The sequence below is a fragment of the Callospermophilus lateralis genome, chromosome 10 (assembly GCF_048772815.1).
Source record: "Callospermophilus lateralis isolate mCalLat2 chromosome 10, mCalLat2.hap1, whole genome shotgun sequence".
Taxonomy (NCBI): Eukaryota; Metazoa; Chordata; class Mammalia; order Rodentia; family Sciuridae; genus Callospermophilus; species Callospermophilus lateralis.
The window spans coordinates 68,050,779-68,066,999 of NC_135314.1; the positions used below are offsets into that span (position 1 = coordinate 68,050,779).

The following is a 16,221-nucleotide window of genomic DNA, read 5'->3' on the forward strand; positions in this document are numbered from 1 at the left end:
TGCTTCTACCACTGACTGTACCAATAATACCTGACTGCCAAACCCCACTTGGCCAAACCCAAGATCCAAGAGAAAGAATGGGAAGGAGGACTGTGGCACTTCACCACCACATTTCTTGCCTTGCTTTTCTTCCATTCAAGTAGACTGATGTAGAGAGTGAAAAACAAGGGGAACAAACCTGCCTCAGATCTCAGGAGCTTTCTCGTATCGCATGAACCATATGTAAGCCATCACAGTGTTTCCTCCTGAGGCAGCAATGCCCTGGTGGCTCTTCTCAAGAGTGGTCCAGGCATCATCATCAATGGACCAAGTTGGCATTATTCTCTGAAACCACTTTGGCCTCCCTGATCCAGAGTTTCCATTAAGAATATAGAGGATAATCGATCACATCTTGGACCTAATTAAGAAGGGTCAAGCGTCTGCCCATTACATTAGCCAAAAGTGCGAGTGGCAAGAAAAACAGGACTGTATCCACCAGAGGAGGAACTGTGATTGAACAGTGCCCTGAGAAGAGAGACAATTTCTATCTCAGGAGAACCTCAAAAACAGAATACCATTGTTGACTTAGATGCAGCACCACCTGCAGGCATCACCTGAAGGCAGGAACCCGATTTAAACAGCTTCTCTAGTTTATGATTTTCCTGGTGCCTTGAGTTTATCAACTGTTATAGGCTCTTTATTTTGATGGAGACCATCAGAGCTTCACTTTGATAGTTTACTATTGACTTTTATTATTATTGTTTTTCTCCTGACTGATTGATTTCCTGGATGTCACTGTACACCTGTAAATGAATATGAAGCTGATGTGCTGGAGGATGTTCATTTATCCTATTTTTTTTAAGAGACAGAAATTAACTGTGTGAACTACTCGTTTAGTTACTGAATTTTGGTAAAATTTGAGTAAGCTATTGCAGTGTTTTTGATTATTTTTTCCTGTTCTAAAAGGCTCCTGAAAAATTAATCAGATTAATTTAAGCATTAAGAATCCTCTGAATAAAGTATTCCAAACATAGCTAGCAGTAAATTAACCTTTCACAGTTTTTCTCAAATACTTATTCTAGAAATTGAGACTTTAATTCTGTGTGCATTAATCCCAGATTATCCCATTAATTTAATGAGTTTGTCGGTTTTTAAAACAAAAGTTTCAAGATACAGATTATTTTATAATTCTAAATATTAGCTGTGTTTGCTTTCATCTGTTTGCACTGTACAATAGTAAACTGAATTTTTTAATCAGCCTACCTCAAGGATGCCAAAATAATTGGGAGTCAATAAATTGAGGATTAGCTGCATGGCTTGTTTCATAGGTGCCCTGATATATTTAACACATTTTAGAAAGTCAATTACTCTTTAAGTTTTGAAATTTAGCTCTTGATTTTTTTATTCACATCGAGGTGAAAGGGCAATTTTAAAACTTTTGTTAAGACACATTAACACGAATATCAGATATTAAACCCCAATGTTAAAAACATCAATAATTACATTCCACTGTATTTGTGAAGGCCAACCTCAAACTAAGAATAATTATTGTTATTGGTTTTGTTATTTCTTGCAAGACTAGGTCAGACAAGAATTTTTATAAATGTAAACTCTCAGCCTGTTTCCTGCAGACACAGTTTGGAGAATGTCAGTAGGTATGCACCTTCCAACGTCAGTCATCACTATCATTTTGTAATATGTGGATTTTGAAGAAAACAAAGAGTGGTGGTATAAAACCGTGTAGACTGAGAACTGCATAAACAAAAAGAGAAACCATGTGATGTTTTTCTTCCCCCTGCCATCCCTCTGCCTTCTTACCTATCTGCTTGCTGAAGCACCTCCCTAAACCTCCAGAATCCACTCCATGGAAAACTTGTTTTTATACCACAATAAGCACAAACGCAAGTTGTGCATTTTGGAGTCATCTTTATTTGAAGGAAAATAGTTGAGATTCCATTGCTACTTGTCAAAAACTATTTATAAACTCTGCCCCCAATAATTTTGATTTCTTTACCCTGGTAACTACCTCAGATATTGTCAAGTCTTTTATTAGACCTGGTCTTCAGATGTTTGGCTAGAGAATTTTCCATTTCTGCCTTTCATAGGCAACACTTCTTCAAGAGTATTTACTCCCTTAAGAAAATGGGACTGTGAGCCAGCTACTGTAAATAAGATGTGGTGAATAACCCCTGTCTTCAAGGATTTATTCAGAGGGGAAAATAGAGAGTAAATAAGAACATAATGTGTAAGTATTTAAGGGTGGTGTGATCACAGAGCAGGAGGGAGAAGATCACTGTGCCCTTGAGGAACACATGCTTATGTTTTTAACAACCTACTAGTTTTCCCCCTCTTAAACTGTTGGTGTTGGGATCACAGTGGATGTTCATCTTGCAAGTTAGCTGTTTTATATTAACTGTTTTAATGTTTCTGATGTTTTCTGGGAGAAACATTATGTCACCTTCATTTTACCACAAACAACAAATTAGCGAGGAATTTTGTCAAGAATAGCAACAGCAACATTTTTTGAGGGCTTTTGAGGTGCAGGATGCTGAGCTCTGCATGGAAGATGCACCAACAACAAAGCATGGCTCTTCCTTTGGAAAGGTGTGGTCTTCCTGAGGAAGTGATGTTTAGAAAGGGGACAAATACAATACAGCAGCAAGTTAAATTTCTGCAGGGTTCTATTGTATCCCCCCCACCCCCATTTTTTTTATTGTGGTAAAATCCACACCACATAACATTGACCATTTTCACATGGTGTATAATCCTTTCTATTATGCTGATGAACTCAGTTTGCTAGTATTTTGTTGAGAAGTTTTGCATTTTTCTCATAAGGAATATTGATTTATAGTTTTCTTTTGTTGTAGTGGTTTTTTGTTTGTTTGCTTGTTTCTGATTCTGACATAGGAGTAATGCCAGCTTCATAGAATGAGTTAAGGAAGAAGGTTTCTTCCTCTTCCATTTTTTCTTCTTGTTGTTGTTTTTAAAGTCTGAGAAGAATTGACATTACTTTTATTGAACATTAGGTAGAATTCACTGGTGAAACTATTAGTCCAGGGCATTTCTTTGCTGGAAGATTTTTGATTACTTACTTAATGTTCTCATTAGTTATAGGTCTATTCAGAATTTGTATTTATTCATAGTTTAACCCTGGTAGGTTCTGATTCTAGGAATTTGGCTGCTTCATCTAAGTCATCCAGTTTGTAATGTGTAATTGCTCACAGTACTGTCTGTCCTAAAGTCCTTTATTTCTATAAAATTGGTGATAATGTTTCCAGTTTCATTTCTGGTTTTGGTAATTTGAACCTCCTTTTTTTCCTAGTCCATCAGTAAAGGTTTATCAATTTTTTTCATCTTTTTGAAAAACTAAATTTTGATTTTGTCATTTTACCCTATTATTTTATTCTCTATTTATTCCTTCTCCAATTTTGTGTGTCTGTGGTACTAGGGAATGAACCCAGGGCCTTGTGCATGTTAGGCAATTGCTGAATCTCTAAGCTACATATCTCAAAGCCTTTTAATTTTTTTTTTTAATTTTGAGACATGATTTTGGTTAAGGTGTGCAGGCTGGCCTTGAACTTGCGTTCCTCCCGAATAGCTGCGATTATAGGTCTGCACCACCACACCTGACTACTGCTGTATCCTTTACTTTTTTTTTCTTTCTGAAAGCTTTGCATTTGTTCTTTTTTTTTTAAAAGTTTCTTACATTGTAAAGTTAGATTTTTAAAATTTGAGACCTTCTCTTTCTTTATTTTTCTTTTAATTATAGCATTTGTAGATATAAATGCCCCTTGAAGCACTGCTTTTGATGTGTCCCATAAGTTATTCATGTGGTGTGTTTTTGTTTTCTTTCATCTTTAAGTATTTTCCAGTTGCCAATTGTGATATCTTCCTTGATTCTTTAGGCTGTTTTAATAGTACATTGTATAATTTAAATCTGTGAATTTTCCTATATTTCTTTCTTTCGTTTGTTTATTCATTTATTTATTTTTCCCTCAAGATGGTTTCTGGTTTTGTTGTCCAGATGGGTTTCAAACTTTTGGGCTCAAGAGATCTTCCTGAATCAGCCTTTCTAGTTCTGGGGCTACATTTTACTGTGATCAGAGAAGATGCTTTCTATTTTATCTGTTTGTTTATTCTGAGTTGTATGGTTTAGTATGTTTAAATCTGAGGGAGTTTCTGTAGTTGAACATAACAGGCCGAAAGACAGTCATGAAATGAAATGAAGTGGAGACTAGATAAGAGAAACCTTGAAAGCCTTGTTTAGGGGGTTGCATTTCATTCTTCATATTGTGGGAAGTCATTGGAAGGGTTAAAAGGAATTATTTAATCATACTATTTAACCTTGTTACTGTGATGTCTGCGTGAAAGTGGATTATGAAGAGGCAAGAAGGAAAGCATGTCCAGGGGATTATTTACAGGTGGAGATGTCAAATGCGAAGTATTAGGTTAGGCTGTTGTAGTCTGGTTGACTTAAACAATAGATATTATTTTCTTGCAGTTCTAGAGGTTAAAGAATCCAAGATCAAAGTGTTAAGATTTTAACTATCTCCAGTCAGAATGGAAATTATCAAGAATACAAACAACAATAAGTGTTAGCAAAGATGTCAGGGGAAAAGGTATACTTACTTATACATTTTTGGTGGGACTGAAAATTGATGTCACCATTCTGGAAAGCATTATGGGATTCTTTAGAAAACTTGGAAAGGTACCCGCCATTTCACCCTGCTATCCCACTCCTCAGATTATACCCAAATCACTTAAAATCAGCCACCATACTACAGTGATGCAGCCATGTCAATGTTTATAGCAGCTCAATTCACAGTAGCTAAACTATGGAACCAACCTAGATGCCCTTCAATAGGTGAATGGATAAAGAATCTGTGGTCTATAAACAGTGGAATATTATTCAGCTTTAAAAGACAATAAAATTATGACATTTGCAGGAAATGCATGGAGTTGGAGAATATCATGCTAAGTGAAATAAGCCAATCCCAAAAAAACCAAAGGCGAAATGTTTTCTCTGATATGTGGATGCTGATTCATAATGGTGAGGGGGCGGGCAAGGGAAGGGAAGAATGAACTTTGGATTGGGTGGAGGGGAATCAGTGGAGTGGCGGGGGCATAGTGGTGGGAAAGATGGTGGAATAAGAGAACATCCTTATCCTAAGTACATATATGCTTGCACAAATGGTGCAACTCTATATCAGGTACAACCAGAGAAATGAAAAGTTGTGCTCCAGTTGTGTACAATGAATTGAAACGTATTCTGCTGTCACGTACAACTAATTAGAACAAATAAAATTTTAAAAAAGATGCTGGCAAGGTAGAATTCACTCCGAGGCCTCTTTTGGAGGTTTGTAGGTACTCTCAGGAGCTGTTTTCTTGTGCACATACATGTAGGGGAAGAGAGAGAGAGAGTGCAACTGCACACGCCCACAAACTCGATGGTGTTGCTTCTCAAGATTTTGAAAATAATATTTTCAACAATAAAATTAGTAGTCAATTGAATTTTTATTTAAGTTTGTTACATGAAAACTGACAAAATGATTTATCAGAGGAGATTCATTTTTTATACATAACAGTAATGTTAACATTAATGCAAGCTTTTTATATATTTTTAAATCTATCAATTTTTAAATCTGGTCAGTTCATTGTCCTGTTTAATTTCCCTGTCTTCTTACTCTTACTTATTTTCTGTCTCGTTTTCTATCCATATTGAGAGTAAGTTATTGAAATCTCCATTTACTATTGTAAAACTGTTTCTCACTCCAGTTTTGTCAAATTTTTCTTCCTAGGTGTATAAATGTTTATATTTCTTTGATCTTCTTGCTATACTGTACCTTTGATTAAATATAATATCCTTCATTGTCTCTTATAACAATTTTTTATTTGAAGTTTGTTTTGCCTGTTATTAGCATAGCCCCCTCCCCTTGTTGTATTTTGGTTATTTTTTGCAAGAAATACCTTGTTTCATCATCTCATTTGCAAATAATTTGTGCCTAAACAGCATATACTGGGATCATTTTTAATTCATTCTGCTAATCTACCTTTTGAATGGTGAGTTCATTCCATTTATATTCAAAATAATTACTGATAAGCACTTTGGTCATGTTACTAATTGTTTTCTATGTGCTGTACAGCTTTTTTGTTTCTCATTTCCTGCATTACTGTTTCTTTTGTGTCTAGTTGATTTTTTTGTAGCAAAACATTTAAACTCCTTTTTCATCTCTTATTATATCTATTCTTCAGCCATTTCTTTTGTGGGTATCACATTTAACACACTAAAGTTAGAACTTCTAATTTGAATTTATATCAGCTTAACTTCAATAACATAAAAAGGTCTCCTTGAAAAGCTCTTCCACCTTTTTCGGTTGTGTCACAAAATGATACATTTATACACTGTCTATAAAAAACATGAAATAATAATCTTTTAATGCATTAGTCTTTTAAATTCTATAGAGGAAAAAAGTGTAGTTTTACACAATTGCAACAATACTACTAGGTTTTATAATTCCCATGTATTTACCTTTAATTAGATCTGTATTTCTTTATATAGTTTCTAGTTATTATCATGTATCCTTTCATTTCAACCTGCAGGACTCTCAGTAGTTCCCATTAGCATTTGAAGTTTTTTGTTGTTGTTGTTGTTTTTTGTTGTTTTGTTTTGTTTTGTTTTGTTTTGTTTTGCCAGAAATAGGATTCTTTTTTGGATGTTTATTTTGTTTGAGCAACTTTGAATACTGGATCACTGCTTTCTGACCTCTAAGGTTTCTGATGAGAAATCTGCTGATAACCTTATTGAGCATCTCCTGTATGGAATGAATTATTTTTCTCTTTGTTTTTAAAATTCTTTTTTTCTTCACCTTTCAACAGTTTAACTATAATGTGTCTTGATCTGAGTCTCTTTGACTTTACCATACTTGGAGTTGTTTAAGTTACTTGAATGTTTATGTTTTTAATCAAATGTGGTACATTTCAACCATTGTTTCTTTAAGTAATCTCTGTCTCTTAATTTTCTCTCTTCTCCTTTGGTGGTTATTGAGACAAGGCATATGTTGGTTCCCTTGATAAAGTCTTCTTGGTCCCTTAGACTCTGTTCTCTTTTCTTCAGTTGTTCTTTTTTATTATATTTTCTTCAAATTTATTGGTTCTTTTGCCTATTCAAATATGCATTTGAATCCTGTCAGTGAATTTTTTTCATTTCACTTATTGTATTTTTTTTTTGCTCCAGAATTTCTTTTTGATTTTTTAAGTCTTCTATTTCTTTATTGGTATTCTACTCCCTCTCTCTCTGTGTGTGTGTGTGTGTGTGTGTGTGTGTATGTATGTGTGTAGTGTGTGTGTGTATATATATATATACACACACACAAACATTTACCATGATTTTCTCTAGTTCTTTTTTTCTTTTTCTTTTTTCTTTTCTTTTTTAATTTCCTAACATTTTTAAGATTATTGTTTTAAAGACTTTGTGTGGTAGATCTGCCATTATTTCTTTTTCAGAGACAGTTTCTGTTGGTTTATTTTTTTTCTTTTGAATGAACTCTATTTCCCTCAAATACCTTGTGTGTTTTTTGCTGTTATTTGTAAGCTGTACTTTGAATCTGATAAACTTATCAGATTAACTCTGGAAATCAGATTCTCACTATTCCATACTAATGTTTGCTTTTTTTTGTTGTTACTTAAAAAAAATTGTTGTAGACAATCTCTGTGTAGCTCTAGATGTCAACTCCAGAATTCCAAAACAGTTATATTAAGTTCTGTTCATTCACTTTTTGTCTAGGTGGTGAAACAGATTTCTGGTGTCTCTCACTCCCAGAATCCTTGAGGTTCTGTTTCTTAAAGTGCCTTCATATTTAATCTATAATGATGTTGATCCTGTAAGTCAAGTTCTTGTCATCACTCACTTTATGGGTAATAAAACTTGGCGGCTTGCCCACTACAACTAATGCATGACAGAGCCAACACTCATTTCCATATGTCTTTTAACTCGGTAGAACCCCTGCCTTGATGTAGTAAAGACCAAGGGTTAATATAGAAGTCAGGGAAGCAGAGCCTCAGATTCCAGAGTAGTGCTCCAGGATCTGCTGTGCAGAGAGGTGAAGTGTGAGGTGGACTACAACCAAATACTGAGCCAAGAGCTGAAACTGAGAGTTGGAACTGAAAGCAGAAAAAGCAGAATACAAAGGAGAATTTGGGGGCAAGAGCAGCTTGGAATTCTCTAAGGAGAGAAGACCAGAAGAAATCTGTGAGGTTTGTTTTCAGTCCAGCCCAACAAGTATGTCCATTTTGAAAGCTGAGATTTTCCTCTACTGGTCCTAAAAGTACATAGCATTCTGGGCCTGAATTTTAGCAGGAATAGGAAGGTCACTTATTTGTGTTTTGTATGAATTACACAGCCATATATCAAAGTATTTCAATGGTGACACAATTTTATGTATTTCTAGGTTTGCCTTTCAGAACACATTTTTGAAATTTGGACATTGATGAAAATGTTCTGTGTCTGTCACATTTCAAGAGCTCAGTGGCCACATGACTTTGTGGTTAGTGGTTACCATATTGGATAGGTCAGCAAACATGGATTCTCTTTGTCTAAAAAAAAGCGGGGGGAAGGTTTTTCAAGTAATACATGCACATGTAAAAATACTGAAAATATTCAAATAAGTGAAAAGTAAAAGTGTTTTCCCTTGACTTCTCTTCGCTTCTTTTTTTTTTTTTCTCTAATGATAGCTACTATTAAAACTTCTTTGTATATCAGGTGCATATGTGACTGTGTAACAATGAATTCCACTATCAGGTATAATTAATGCACTAATAAAAGAAATTTCTTTTGCATCTCTTCAGGAAAAGTATATTCATAACAATTTTTTATGTATATGCTTTATCTATGTGTGTGTATGTACACATACACACGCACACACACACGGGATTGAATCCATGGGTGCTTTACCACAGAATGACATCCCAGCACTTATTTTTCATTTTGAGACAGGGTTTCACTTAGTTGCCCAGACCAGCCTCAAACTTGGGATCCTCCTGCCTCAGCCTCCCAAGTTGCTGGGATTACAGGCATGTACCACCTTACTCAGTTTGTATAAGCTTTCCATGAGTTAAAAAAGTTTATTATGTTGGGAATAGTGTTTTATATCTTTTTAAAAAATTTAAACTGTATCTGGAAGCTTTTGGTGCAGTACTACACATATTTCTATCTTCCTGTTATTAAAGGGTGCCCAGTGTTCCATTGTTTGGAAATGGAACTTATCAGTTCTCTATTCATAGGCTTTTATAATATTTCTAGTTTTTTCCCAAACAATGTTGTAATATATTCCTAACTGTACACTTGTTAGATCAAAGGATAAGAGCACAGCTTCTCAAAGAGGTCTCTACAGTGGTCTTCTGTAAAGTGTGATGTTTCTAAGCAAGGAGGGTATATAGAGTTTGGAACTAGGGTAGGGCACAAATAATGAAAACTGGAAAGAAAAGGAACCAGAGTTAATAAAAGATAAAGAAACTCTGACTCTGTGATGGGAATAATAAGTATTTGTATTAATAATTTTAAAAGTGGCCTTTAAAATTTAATTAGTACATTCCTTCCTGGGAATGACTAAGAATGATACTTTAAATGTCAATATGCTGAATTGTAATTTTTTAAGTAAAAAAATTATAACTGCTATTGTCTTTAGTTTTATTGTAAAGATAGTGTACATTCATTGCAAGTAATTTGAAAAATTCAAAAAAGTATAAATTAGAAAACATTTCATCTATAATATCACCACTTAGAGAACCACTATTAGTATATGATATCTTTGCCTGTGTATGTTTTCACACAGCTGAGGTCATATTGTGTATATGTGTGTTTATATCCAAACTCTTGATAATGTTGATTTTATTTTCTTTCATTATTCTTTGCCTGCTTTCTTTGTTTTAGGTAACAGAAATCTAACGTCATTTTGGAATGAATTTGGATACCAACATAGCAAGGACATGGAGACATCTTTAGATTCTCTTCAGTATCAAAGAAGACAAGCCATGGCCATCCCATTCATGGTACAGTGTGGTATGTATTTAATTCCATTCTAGGTAGCAAATACTAATGAATATCTATATACGAAAGTCATGGTGTTAAGAAATGTGCATTAGGGAGATGAAGATGGGTAAGCCATGGTCTTTGCTTTCAGGGAGGTTACAGTCTAGAAGAGAGGTTAAAATAATTGTAGTAGGGGAAAAGTAAGTTGGACAGTTGGGTCTTAAACCTCAACTAGATCAAGCTAGACAATACCAGTGCCTTGCTGGCCTCAGCTCCAAGACTTCTCCCTGACTGGGTACTTCCTCCTTCACCATAGACAGGAATTAGTATCAGGTATACATTTCAGCTAGAATATTTATAGTGGAGTCATAGAAACAGTCATTTTTCTATTTTTAATATGGAGTACTCAGTCTAATTCACAACAAGGACTTTGTAATTGTCAGCTAAATGCATAAATAATCGAAGACAAAAATATTATGTTGGATAACATGTTATAGGGCCTTGAATTCTAGGATAAGTTTTAATTTTGATAAGTAATAAGGAAAAATTGGGCATTTTTGAATGGAAGAATTGAATTTTCTTTTTTTTTTTTTTTAAGAGAGAGTGAGAGAGGGAGGGAGTCAGAGAGAGGGAGAGAGAGAGAGAAATTTTTTTAATATTTATTTTTTAGTTATCGGCAGACACAACACCTTTGTTTTGTATGTGGTGCTGAGGATCGAACCCGGGCCGCACGCATGCCAGGCGAGCGCACTACCGCTTGAGCCACATTCCCAGCCCAAAAATTGAATTTTCAATGGAAGAATTTTTCACTGAGCATTTGGTCTGCTTTCTAGCTAAAGTGTTATGGAATTGAGGACAGTTTATGTTCTTTGGCAAACAGTCCAATAGAGAAAATAGACAAGCAAACACTAAAGAACCTATAGCATGTAAAACTTCATGGAAGTCTTGACATAGTGCCATGGGCATCTCCCCAATTCTTTGCCTGGGTGGACCCATCTAGCAAGGTGGAACTTGTATGTAAGTCACCTCGGTGAAGGGTGATTTGTGGAGGGTCAGACAAAGGGAGGAGTCACACCTCTGAGGATATTTTGCAATCTAAGATCCATATGAGAAATTGTAAATGTCTGAACTAGTGTGTGGCAATAAGACTTTAGAGGAACACATGAAACAGATATTTAGAAGGTCTGAGGAAATCAATGAAAGTATCTGACAACCTATCAGATGATAATAATGGCTAACAATTACTTTATATAGTTTTGATGTGCCAGGTACTGTTAGAATTTTACTGTAGTACCTGAGGGCTGGATGCAACAGGGAAAAATATTTGTCCTCTCAAAGGCTCAGTTTCTTCATTTATAGAATGAGACTAGTATTTGTAGTTCCATTGTGGAGGTGTTATGAGAATATTATGCATTAATAAGTGTGAAGTTTCCTAACCCTTAGGAAGGTCTTTAGCAATGTCAACTTTTATCATCAACATCATTATGCCATTTAACCTTTAATAACCTTTATAGATAGGTGCTAATATTAATCCTTTTCACAGACCACCATACTGAAACATAGAGAAGTTAAATCATTTGTCCAAGATCATAGAAGTAGTAAGAGCTGGAGCTATTCAGGTTTTAAACCACTGTGCAAACTGTCTCTGCTGTAGATGAACAAAGACAGGTTATTAACCCAATAGCGAGTAACACTTTGTCAAGAGGGAATCCAGGATTAGATATAAGTGCAACCTAGAGAGAGTGATGTACCCTGGCCTACAGGCCAACAGGGACTGTTAGGGGAAATGGACAATCAGACACTTCATACTGAGACTGGAATAAGAACAAAGGAAAGTACAGAAGAAGAAAATGCATAAATGACTTAGAGGTCTTGATTTTCCTTTGTTAGTCTTGTGGTTGGTGACAGCAAGTGGTGATGTCAACAAATGGGGAAGAGGCAGAGGAAATGGGAGAGTCAGGGTCACTGGGACTCATAATGTGGTTTAAGAAGAGGTAGAGTGGAATCTATTAAGGGTCTTCTGGCTAAAAGAAGCAGAATCCAACTGGAAAGAACTGAAGCCATAGTATTAATAGTAACAACTACATTTTTTGATAGCATTTTAAAGTAACTCATAGAATTCATCAAGCAAAGTGATGTGAGATGAAGGATTCTCTATTTGGTGGATGTAAACTTGACAGATTTCTGTGACAGATTCATTTCTGATATGGTCTCTTGTGTGTGTGATTTTGTTTTGCTTATCAGATCTTTGCCTTAAATGGAGAGTCTTGCCTTCCTCTATGAATTATCAGGAAAAAGAATTTCATGACATGTGGATTTGTGCTAATAATCCTAACCTCTTGGAAAACAGGTAGTTTTTTTTTTTTTTTTTTAATTCTTTGTCCCTGTTTATTTCCTGAAGTCCACATTATGAAACTGGAAAATGTCAGTGATAGATTTTAGCTTAGTAGCTGGTCTCTAGTTGAACTCTTTCTAGCCCCTTGCTACTTGTGAAAAGATTATTTTGGTAGTGTGCTTTTCTACTGGATGAAAGCGATCTGGATGTGGCAATCTGCACATGTCGGGCGTGCAGTTCTGCACTTCCACAGGCAGAGGCTACAGGCTCCTGAGTTCTGCCTTCCAGTTCATTTCCCACACAGCATACAACCTGATCGTACAGGAGTCTGACCCAGGGTGTGTATCCAGGGGCATTAAACTGATAGACCATGTGCCTTTCCTATTTAAGTCGTATATTGATTTCATTGCTTCATGCTCTTAGAGAAAGAAGTTTAGACTAAAACAGGAAAAAGACTGATTAAATATTGATGAATGTCAATGTTATTACAAGCCCTTTTAGATTAATATTCTTTCCCTAGGGGAGAAAAGAACTAGTACTCCCCTTTAACAAAGGCACCCCTAACTCAAACATTGCTTCCACACAATCTTAAGTCCACCTAAGTGGATCAATATTGCTAATATAGACATTAGGGTAATAATTCCTGTTTGGTTATTTTTATCCAGCTCTGAGAAAAAGAGCAAATGTTTTTTTAAAAATAGTACATATTTAGAAACTGCTGTTAAACCCTTTCTGCCTAGAGTCTCCAGGTTCGTCATGTTTACAGAATGAAGGAAAATGTCAGGGGGTACAAGGGCTTTTATATTTCACATGACCTGGAGGTTTTTCACTCTCCCTTTCTTGTATTGAAACATGACCTGTGTTTTCCCAAGTAAAATTTGTCACAGAACTGAAATACATACAACAGATAAATGCAGAACTAGTTGAATGGGAGGCTGGAAACTGAGGACCAGAGGTAGCCACTTCCCATTTCTGTCCCCTACTCTCTACAGAAGGCTGAGTGCTCCAGGGAACACGACTCTGAGACACACATCTAGTTTCACTTCTTCATTGAGAAACGTCAGAATCAAAGCCCAGACCTGTGCCTCAGACAGCTGTTCATGAGCCCTGACCAGGATCCTTTGACTGTTATTCTACTCTGAGTGTGCATCCCCCTAAGGAAGGTGACCAGGATCACCATCAACTTGACCATCAACTTGAGTCCATCCCTAACTTGGCACTTAAATGTCTCCTAAATAACAACACAGCATTGGCTCAGTTTCAATATTTAGAATAATTAATGATATTAATCACTTACCATGAGCTAAGAACTTTTCTCAGAGCCTACTTATATTTAGAGTCCAAACTCTGGGGCCAGACTGCCCAGGGTTTGACTCTGAGCTCCACTGGCTCATGAAACCTGATCAAATGAGATAACGAACGTCTCTTTATCTTGGCTTCCTCTTTCTTAGAATGGGGTATAATAAAGAATCCCAGTGCATTTTCTCTAAGTCCTGTGATTCACTTATCAAGACAATCTACAGAACGTTCCTGGCCTTTTGCAGGGGAGTTGGAGAGGGGCTTGATAACAGGCAGCCGGGATTGAGGCTACTCCCACAGATTTAACCCCATAGCTGTGACTTTGACCAATCTGGAGTGTCAGCCTCACCAAACAGTCCTTTACAGCTTCCTTTATTTACAGTTTACCATGGTCCCTGAATTGGCTCATTCTCATCCTCTTCTTTGAAATGTAGGAATACCACTGCAGAACTTTGTAGAATAAGTTTCAGAGCTACATTAATTGTCTCTTACACATCAGAATAACACCACTTGTGAAGAGAGAGGCTAGACAAATTTAGTTGTGTTGACAGAAAACTAACAGACTTTAAAATATATAAAATGCAAAAGTGTTTATAATTTTTAAAGTTCTTGTTTCTTTAAATACACCAACATAATATTGACCATGTGTATTTCATTTCCACTGAAGATTGTGATAAAAATATTCATAAAGTGGCAGCAGGAGATTTAGGGGAGATGTAAAGACAAACTGATTCGATTCCATTGTATTCATTCAAAGATTTGGGGATATAATGAAATTTCAGTATACAATACATACATATTTTTAAACATCTTTTTCAAAATTACTTTTGAAGTTAATTGAGAGCACTTAAATGTCGCCTGGGGAGAAAAGAATTTGTCTGGTGCCCTTAGTCAGTCCTCTATTTCAATATGGTAGACTGGGCCTTGCTCCTGCTAAGGTATGCCTTGAAATATTCCCTGAGTCATATGTACCATTAGATTTAAATAGGTCATGTAAAATAAGTGCATTAATTGATGAGGAGTGAAGTAAAGCTGTTTATTAGACAACATTGTATGAGTACAGGAACAGAGTAATGAGGTGAAAAGTGGCATTGTCTGTATTTACAGAAAATGTAGCTTGTTGTCAGTAGTTAATTGCCACTCGTCACAGGCTCGGTGGCAATAAAGAGCATTTGAATAAACAATGTCCATGTTGTTGGAACAGAACTTGGATCAGAAACAGAATAAGTTCTTTTATAAGTTCTATGAACTTTCCCCATTTCTTAGAGAAGAAAACAGGTGTGCTGAGAAAGGTTCAGTGCCTGGCCCAGGATTCCTCTTTAGCGCTGGACTGGAAGCCAACGTTCCGATGCAGAATCTCTATGTACTCTTTCTGCCTTACCAGTCTCTCACAGAAAGCATCCTTTTTACATTTCAGGAAGCCCAGTTCCATTTAAATACTTTCTAGTGACCAAAATACACCATTTTTACAAGTGGTATTATTCAGGGTCAATAACCTGGACAGGGTAAAACGGAGACATTCTTTTTCAAACCACCAAAGCCTCATTTTGTTTTCTACTTTGAGCACAGAGGAAGGCTGGGTATTGTTATCACAGTGCCTGAGAAATAGGTATCAGTACACTTTCATTACGTTCATGCTATGCATTTATCTGCATTGAAAATAGGAATCATTTTACCAGCAGGGTAAAAATGATGCCTTTTACTTGGCTGAACCAAAAAAAAAGGTCTCAATTTTGAAAAGGATGTTAAAAAACATCTGTGGGTTGTATTGCATATCCAAATTGTATTATTTTCAAAAATAAATTTTAAATGAAGACAATTGAATGGGCTTAATTTTAATAAAATACTTGAGGTTTTTCTTTTATGAATTAAAACTTGCTGTTGCTGCAAGGTTCTTTTCTCAAATGAAATAGAAGCTTATGTAAGTACCACCCCACAGATGTCTTCAAATCCACACTATGGGTGGCCGTATATATAGTAGTTGTCCCTAGAATTTGTTTACCTACCACCTTTCTTTGAAAGTAACAATAATAGCAAACACCATATGTGGGTGGAACTGTTTTTTTTTTTTTTTCACAGTAGTATGTGAATTTGATTGTCGTTTCTCACTCTTCTCAGTTGGTAGAGGGCAAGAAAAATATATGCTGTAGCCCCGAAAAACAGAGAAATGGCAGTTTTCATTTGCTTCAGTGTTTTAGATGAAAGGCCTTCTTCCTGTTCTCACCACCTTCTTCCTCTCCTAGCCCAACATACATGCATTTTTTCTACAAACTTTGACCTTTCCTCCTCTTTTTAGTAACCAAGTGAACCTTCCACCACCTCTCACCTATCAATAATAGAAAACTCCTTAACCTAGAACTTGACCAAGACCTGACCTCAGCATTTCACCCTCCTCCTGCTCATCCCCTGCTATGCCCTGAGTCAGCCCTGTGTCCATGTCAAGCCTTGGTACCAAGGTGAACAAAATAAAGCCTCTTGAACAGTTTGGCTAACTCAGTTTCCCAGAAAATAGTCACAAAAGCTAAGGTAAGGAGGAAAAATGGCCTCAAACCTCCCAAACATATGTCTCTAAAGTCTCTCT

General features: G+C 36.0%; 1 protein-coding gene across 1 annotated transcript in view; it reads left to right on the forward strand.

Moving 5' to 3' along the window:
- Morc1 (MORC family CW-type zinc finger 1) overlaps nt 1–16,221 on the forward strand; it is a 153,862-nt gene that overhangs the window by 76,544 nt on the left and 61,097 nt on the right. The window contains exons 15-16 of the mRNA XM_077110339.1: nt 9,908–10,036; nt 12,251–12,356. Of these exons, the coding sequence (XP_076966454.1) occupies nt 9,908–10,036; nt 12,251–12,356 (235 nt within the window). The remainder of the gene's footprint in view (nt 1–9,907; nt 10,037–12,250; nt 12,357–16,221) is intronic.